This window comes from Rhineura floridana, chromosome 4 (assembly GCF_030035675.1).
Source record: "Rhineura floridana isolate rRhiFlo1 chromosome 4, rRhiFlo1.hap2, whole genome shotgun sequence".
NCBI lineage: Eukaryota > Metazoa > Chordata > Lepidosauria > Squamata > Rhineuridae > Rhineura > Rhineura floridana.
Genome location: NC_084483.1, coordinates 63097749 through 63106279, shown reverse-complemented (window position 1 = coordinate 63106279; position 8531 = coordinate 63097749). Strand labels below are relative to the sequence as shown.

Below are 8531 nucleotides of genomic sequence, written 5' to 3'. Positions count from 1 at the left end.
AGTTCTCAAAGAACTCAAATGTGAAATTGCTGATCTGCTAACTAAAATATGTAACTTGTCCCTTGGGTCCTCCTCCGTGCCTGAGGACTGGAAAGTGGCAAATGTAATGCCAATCTTCAAAAAGGGATCCAGAGGGGATCCCGGAAATTACAGGCCAGTTAGCTTAACTTCTGTCCCTGGAAAACTGGTAGAAAGTATGATTAAAGCTAGATTAACTAAGCACATAGAAGAACAAGTCTTGCTGAAGCAGAGCCAGCATGGCTTCTGCAAGGGAAAGTCCTGTCTCAGCAACCTATTAGAATTCTTTGAGAGTGTCAACAAGCATATAGATAGAGGTGATCCAGTGGACATAGTGTACTTAGACTTTCAAAAAGCGTTTGACAAGGTACCTCACCAAAGGCTTCTGAGGAAGCTTAGCAGTCATGGAATAAGAGGAGAGGTCCTCTTGTGGATAAGGAATTGGTTAAGAAGCAGAAAGCAGAGAGTAGGAATAAACGGACAGTTCTCCCAATAGAGGGCTGTAGAAAATGGAGTCCCTCAAGGATCGGTATTGGGACCTGTACTTTTCAACTTGTTCATTAATGACCTAGAATTAGGAGTGAGCAGTGAAGTGGCCAAGTTTGCTGATGACACTAAATTGTTCAGGGTTGTTAAAACAAAAAGGGATTGCGAAGAGCTCCAAAAAGACCTCTCCAAACTGAGTGAATGGGCGGAAAAATGGCAAATGCAATTCAAGTGTAAAATTATGCATATTGGAGCAAAAAATCTTAATTTCACATATACGCTCATGGGGTCTGAACTGGCGGTGACCGACCAGGAGAGAGACCTCGGGGTTGTAGTGGACAGCACGATGAAAATGTTGACCCAGTGTGCGGCAGCTGTGAAAAAGGCAAATTCCATGCTAGCGATAATTAGGAAAGGTATTGAAAATAAAACAGCCGATATCATAATGCCGTTGTATAAATCTATGGTGCGGCCGCATTTGGAATACTGTGTACAGTTCTGGTCACCTCATCTCAAAAAGGATATTATAGAGTTGGAAAAGGTTCAGAAGAGGGCAACCAGAATGATCAAGGGGATGGAGCGACTCGCTTATGAGGAAAGGTTGCAGCATTTGGGGCTTTTTAGTTTAGAGAAAAGGCGGGTCAGAGGAGACATGATAGAAGTGTATAAAATTATGCATGGCATTGAGAAAGTGGATAGAGAAAAGTTCTTCTCCCTCTCTCATAATACTAGAACTCGTGGACATTCAAAGAAGCTGAATGTTGGAAGATTCAGGACAGACAAAAGGAAGTACTTCTTTACTCAGCAATGGCTACTAGCCATGATGGCTGTGCTCTGCCACCCTAGTCAGAGGCAGCATGCTTCTGAAAACCAGTTGCCGGAAGCCTCAGGAGGGGAGAGTGTTCTTGCACTCGGGTCCTGCTTGCGGGCTTCCCCCAGGCACCTGGTTGGCCACTGTGAGAACAGGATGCTGGACTAGATGGGCCACTGGCCTGATCCAGCAGGCTCTTCTTATGTACTTATGTTCTTATGAAGGCACAAATGGATGGCCACAGGCAATGCCAAAAGTCTTGTACAAAAGACTGGCTGCTGGGACAAACAGAAGACTCTGTGAAAGATGCTGGCGCGCCTTAAGGATAGTCAAGGGCAGTTTTACAGTCTAAAATGAAACTTCGCGTACTTATATAGGCAGCAGGGGTCCCATTCATTTCAGGCTGCCAAAAGGGCACAGATTTCAAATGGAGCTAAGGGTCATTTTATTGATTACTTTTGTTTTAAGTGTACATCGAAAACAGCAATGTGTGAATGCAACAAAAGGGTGGTTTGCAGGCAGCGCTTGCCAGGGAGCCGTGACTGGCTGCAATTCACTGCTGAATATATACTCCATGCCACCGTGACAAACTTGACTGCAAGGATTCGGTTTTGGCTGGCACCGGATCACAAGTCTGATGCTTAATGGATCACTTGCCATAAAATGTTATGACTGTAATTAGGAAAGTGCGTGTGCAGACAAGAAAAAAATCGGGGAAGGGACAGAAGGGGCAAAGTATATTTCTAGGTGTGCAAAATATACTAAGGGGACGAGCTCATTTTGGGGTGCGCTTGTCCCCCACTTTGGTGCCGCCTCTCTGCGTGTCCTATGCATGTAATAAAGAAATTCAGAGGGAGAGCCTTTCCTCGAAACCATTTATCACGTCATTCAGACAATGTAAGTCGCCCACCAACACAAGTGCCCACCAAAGACTGTGAGAATGAGGTTGCACGCAAGTGAAGCAAACACTTCATGGAGGAGAACTGAGTCAAGGCTTGCACTCGTAGTTGCATCCCCAACACTCCCAATAGTATGCACGCTTGCTTGAGAGTAAATCCCCTGGAATTCGGGAGGACTTATTGTCGTGTTAACTTTTTTAGGGACTGGACTGTAAGCAAACTCGCATGGGAGCTGCTTTTCCGAGTGGCAGGGTAATGATGCTTTGACGACCACATTTAGGATTGTAAACCAAACCCACATCATAAACGCATCATAAATGCCGCCTGGGTTCATAAAAGTGCCTTAGGCTCTCCAGTCTGGACACCCAGCCCAGCTGTTCCCCCTCCTGTCAAGATCCCGCAGGTGCGAAATGATAAAGGCTGCCATAATTATAGCATTTGTTGCTGCTGATGTTTTGAGCCCTTTGCAGGCGATGCTAAACACTGCCTTACTACTGCTACCACAGGCAGCAGAGCTGAGGAAATCCCACTAGCAGTCTATGCCGCTTCCTCAGGTTTGGTCTTTTCCCTTGGCACCTCTCCCCCCCCAAGAAATTTATCTGCTTCTGTAAATCTACAATAAGACATGTACTATTGTGAGTTCACGGCGCGGGGAAAGGTTTAGCTGATGCGTTCCAGTAACCCTTTAAGGGCAAGGATGTCTTTGGGAAGCGCTGAGGCTGTGATCCGTACACACACTTATCCGACGAAAAAGCCCCATATGTGTCACAGCGGCGCTTACTTCCTAGTGAACTGCGCGCAAAGGTCAGACTGCACTTTTCGTTGGTTGTCCATGCCGTTGTGTCAACAGCAAATTGTGTTTTCTTAACATCTGTTTCCATTGCAAACTGCCGTGGGCTCCAAAAGCAGCCTCTACAAATAAATGAAATGAAATAAATAAATGCGAGGAGAGCTTATGCTGACTAGCTAGGAGTTTCTAGCGAAGGCAGCTACATGGAATGCGCACCCCAGTAGATTGAGACCTTAAAGACAGAGGGATCCTAAGCATGCTTACACAGAAGTAAGTCTCACCGAGCTGCTCTGGATGCCCCATTACTGGAGATCGACTGTAAGGTGTGCGCACGCCCACGTGTGGGTCAAACGAGAATGCCCTGCATTTATTAAACGTCTTGGGCGCATACTACCCGCTTATCCCACACAGTCACAGACCTTGTTTAGCAGCCGGATCTTGTCCAAGTTTTCTCGGAAGCAAGCCCCACTTTAATTCATGGCACTTGCTACCAGTCAATGCGCCGCGCTCCTGAAGATTTCTAAGCGGTGGGGAGGGGGAGGGAAGAAGGGGGAACGCTTGCCTTTGCACTTGGTATGAGCGCAAATCCACCGCGGTTGGCTTCAGTTCTGCAGATGACACCGGGAAAGGCTGGGATTCCCTTTCAAGCGTATTCCCACCTTAAAACAAAAACCAAACAGCAAGAACAACTGTCTGATTCGCAACGAGGCGCAAGTAAAAGCTGCTGGACTTGGGTTCGCACCAGGAGAGCCAACAGGATAAAGCCGGTTTAAATCAAAGCGCAAAGGGACAACTGGGCTGTGGATCAGACAGGAAAATAAAAAAATAAAAGAGCAACTCATTTGTTTCCCACACACAAGAACACGGGCCCTGCTGGATCAGAACAAGATCCCATGTAATCCCGCATCATTTTTTCTACAGGGACCAACCAGATGCCTCTGGGCCGGCCACAGACAGGCGAGGAGGGCAACAGCTCTCTTTCCCAATAGTGACACTGCCTCTGATGCTGGAGGTTCCATTTAGCCATTATGGGGCATGCCTAAGAGTTGTGGATGGACCTGTCCTCCCTGAATTTACCGAATCAGCCATCAACGTCAGGGGCCGTCTCACTACCTCTAACGGCAGCGATTTCCATATGGTCTTGACATTTTTGCCCCAACTTCGAAGTCACTTGACACTTCGGGTGTATTTTTAACCGTCACGCTCTTTGCGGCCAGTCCCTTTCCTTTGTAACCGTCCACGACACCAGAAGATTCGAGGAGATTGCAAACCAAAACCAAAACGAGAGAGGGAGAAAGCATGCATCATACACTTCAAGGGGAAACCCGAACCTCCAGGGACCAGAGTTGGGTGGGCGCTAGGACCCGGCGGGATCCTCTCGGGGCCGAGGAAGGCGGAGCGGCGGCGAGGGGCCGGGAGCAGGAGCTCTGCGAGAGCGGCCACGAGTTGCCTCCTTGGGCTCGTCGCGCAGAGCAGAGTGGAGGTGCAGCGGGCGGTATATATATCGCCGAGGTTGGAGCTGCGCGCCTCTCACTCAGGCGCCGACTGACTCTGCCGGACGTGGACGTAGCTGCCGGCCTTGAGGTGCACGTCACCCCACACCCTCAAAGCCAGCCCCTTGCCCTGTGCGTTCGCTTCGCTGCCTACCTTCGAGCTGTCCCTAATTCCGTCCGTCTCCAGCAAAAAGTTGTTGGGCTGGGCGGGCTTCCGCAGAGACTCAGAGAAGACGCTTCTAGTCCCTCCAACCCGCCCGCCCGGCCATCAGTGGCAGCGACACCATTTCGCAGCTTTTTCCCGGCGGGAGAGCAAGTCGCGCCCTCCAGTTTGCCAAAGAAGCCTCACGCGCGCGCGTGTTGCTCTTGCCGCCGCCGTCCTCAACTTCGCCGCCGCTCTCGCTTCTGCAGTTTACTGCCTCCTTGGGCGAAAGTGGGAGGATGTCTGCTCGCAGCGACCAGAGCATGGACTACTGCCGCCGGAGACGGCCTCGCTTGGAAGCCCGCACGTGCTGAGGCGCCGGGAGGGAAAAAAAAAAGGTGGGTGGGCTGGTGATGGTGGCGGCCAGCGACGTGGTCCTCCAGGGCGCGGGAGGCGTCCCCATTGGGTGAGCGCCGCGCACATGCTCTCCCCGCCCCCTTCCCCCTCCACACCAACCCAAACACAATCTGTCCCCTCACATTTCTCGCGGGCTTCTCTTGAGATGTGGCGCGCTGCGAGGGCACTGCCCTCCTTGGCCTCGGGTTGATGAGTCCTGGCAGCCCCGTCGAGCGCGGCTGTCTTGAGGCATGGAGCAGCCTAGACCCTGCCAAGCAAACCTGGACAGCCTGAATGTGTTCCACACCAATGATTCTTATCATCAGGCCAGGAACTGCAGCACAGAACGAAGCACCACCTACCAAGATGGCATCCCGCTCTCCTGGAAGATAGTTCTGACCATCGTCTTGGCCCTCATCACCTTGGCCACCATGCTGTCCAATGCTTTTGTCATTGCCACTGTCTACCAGAGTCGCAAGCTCCACACGCCAGCCAACTATCTCATCGCCTCCTTGGCAGTCACCGATCTTCTGGTGTCTATCCTCGTCATGCCCATCAGCACCATGTACACTGTGACTGGGAAATGGACCTTGGGCCAGATAGTCTGTGATGTCTGGCTCTCTTCGGATATCACTTGTTGCACTGCTTCCATTCTCCATTTATGTGTGATTGCCCTGGACAGATACTGGGCCATTACTGATGCAGTGGAGTACTCTACCAAAAGGACTCCCAAGAGGGCAGCTGTCATGATTGCCCTTGTATGGGTCTTCTCTGTCTCCATCTCAATGCCCCCTTTGTTCTGGCGCCAGTCAAAAGCTGAAGAGGTGGCTGATTGTGTAGTGAACTCGGATCACATATTGTACACCGTCTACTCCACAGTGGGGGCGTTCTATTTCCCCACTTTGCTGCTGATCATCCTCTATGGAAGAATTTATGTGGAAGCCAGATCTCGAATTTTGAAACAGACACCAAAGAACACAGGCAAAAGGTTAACCCGAGCTCACTTAATAACAGATTCCCCAGGGTCAACGTCATCAGTTGCTTCCATAAACTGCAAGGCTTCGGAGGCTTCTAGTGAAACAGGATCTCCCGTTTACATGAACCAAGTCAAAGTGAAGGTGTCTGATGCATTGCTGGAAAAAAAGAAACTGACAGCTGCCAGAGAGCGGAAAGCTACCAAGACTTTAGGGATTATTTTAGGAGCCTTCATTGTGTGCTGGTTGCCCTTCTTCATCATCACATTGGTGTTGCCTGTTTGTAAAGATGCTTGCTGGTTTCACATGGCCATCTTTGACTTCTTCACGTGGTTGGGATATCTTAACTCTTTAATCAACCCCATCATCTACACCATGTCCAATGAAGACTTCAAACAGGCATTTCATAAATTGATACGGTTTCGATGTGCAAGCTGAATTTTGAATGCACTTAAGTGTAATTCTCCAGGGCAGGAGGGCTTGAATTCATTTTGTATGTCTGGTTTTGCAGGTAGGTAGATCATTCTTACCATGTTACTGTGTCTCTGGAAAGCAGTACTTTTAATGGCAAAATGGAGTTCAGTGCACAGGAGAACCATGCAAACCCAGTGTAGCTTCTCTTTCAGAGTGTAAGTAGCCTCCCTCTGAGCCTTGGTTAGAAAAGCTGCTGCATCTAATTATACTCCCGCTAACATTGCTGAAGGAAAATAGTTTTGGCCTTAAAATGATTATTTCTTCTGGATTATGGTAAGAACTGGATGGCTTTTGGACAACTTTGGAGACACCTCCATCCAGCGTGACTGCACTCGATTGAAAAGTTTATCATCTAGTCTCTGCTAGGAGATCTTTGCCTCTCAGCCATCTGTGTTTGAAAGCCCTTCTCCAGTGTTTCACTCCTTTTTTCCTGCTAGCTTGCTAATTTAAAGACTGTGCAGAGTGGACTGTAAATGAATCGCGCATGCTGCTCAAAATCTTACTAGTCGTACAGAGCAGAGACCTTGGAAGAGTAGGTGTTGATAGTCTGACAGTAACTGTCCCTGACTTGCTGATAGTAAATGGGTTTGAGGGATGTTGGGGAAGCAAATCAAACAGAGGAAGCAGGGGGATCAAATAAGAACCCAGCATGAGAAAAGCAACTGATTCTTGTTTGTGTCTTCTTTTCTGTTTGTCAGATTGTAACTAACAAATCAAACTGTGTGTGTGTGTGTAGTGCACATGCCTGCCTGCCTGCACACCAGAGTGCCAGAGCTTGCAAGCTTTTTTCCATTTTTATTTCCATTCTATATGTTCCTGACATTTTGCATATTTAAAAAAGTGACTCACACACTTCTGTTAATTCATATATTAATACCTACAGAACAGTTAAACTGAAAGCTGCTTTTTCTCACTAACTCAATTTTGTAAGTCTTTGTTAGAGAAGAAAAGCTGGTGTTTTATTGCCTGTGTTGATGCTGCTAATGAAGCTAACATGGCTAAAATGACACGTGTAGGCAGCAATCTAGTACATGTCTACTCAGAAGTAAGCTCCATTGGGTTCAATGGGAACCCAACCTTCTTATTTCTTTTCTGAAAATGAGTTTTGGCCCCAAAAGGCAAGTCAACTTTCCGCTGCATTGATTTCTCAAGCAGATTCCTTCCAATTCAGACCACCAAGGCATATCAGGTACCTTAAGTGACCTACTCTGTCTCTCTCCCTCCCACCCCCGAAAGGCATTGTAGTAAGGAATCTTATGTACAGCTTTAGTTTTCTTCATTGTTACACTCTATTCTCTTCTCCTCACATGCCTCATCCCACCCTTTTCTGAAACCTTTGATAAACCGGTAGGAATTAGTTTAACTACATGGCATTCTCATTATTAAGATAAGTCTGCAATAAGGTTCTAGACCCAGTCTCAGTTCTTGGAGAACTGTAAAGTTCCCCTATTGTCTGCCTCATATCTGTATGAAGAGGTAAGGTTTTGCATAACAGTCTCAGCTTTGAATAAGGGTGATCTTTAGAAAATCGTGTTACAACTTTTATGTAATACATTACATGCAAGGAAGTCTTCTGATTTTACATATCCCTACTTTTCAAGAGAGTAAAACCTATTTTAATAAGAGCTGCAGTATGATCCAAATCCCCTCCAAAATAAGGCTTTTTCTCTCCAGTAGGCTTTTGTTCAGATTCAGAATGGTGTTAACTGACTTTTGCACATTCAGAAATATTCAGGACTTCCAGCATGTAAATTGTCGGTTAGCTTTAGACAGGCGTAAAGCAAGACAATAAAAATAAATATATAGCTCGAAGGAGTCTTGCTATATGTGGGGAGACTGTGATACAGTGTATACAGATAATTGCATATTGTTTCCATAAATTACTAACAAACTTGGCTGACTTCAGTAATTACGTGCATCTCTTTTTGCCTGCAGAATCAAGTTGCTATTACAAAGAGACACTGTTTGATATTCCCCAGTCTTCACTGTCTTGAGTCCATGATGCTGCAGAAGCATTAGTCTATATATATTGCCACCACAATTACCCC

At 47.4% G+C, this 8531-nt stretch overlaps 1 protein-coding gene across 1 annotated transcript; it reads left to right on the top strand.

Annotated features, from left to right (window-relative positions):
* The first annotated feature begins 5270 nt into the window (after positions 1-5270).
* On the top strand, positions 5271-7316 carry HTR1B (5-hydroxytryptamine receptor 1B). The gene has a single exon (XM_061623173.1). The coding sequence runs from the start codon at positions 5287-5289 to the stop codon at positions 6445-6447; it is 1161 nt and encodes a 386-aa protein (XP_061479157.1). The 5' UTR covers positions 5271-5286; the 3' UTR covers positions 6448-7316.
* Positions 7317-8531: the final 1215 nt, after the last annotated feature.

Bases quoted from the DNA above. Each gene is read 5' to 3' on its own strand.
- HTR1B (XM_061623173.1), top strand. From the start codon at position 5,287: ATGGAGCAGCCTAGACCCTGCCAAGCAAACCTGGACAGCCTGAATGTG.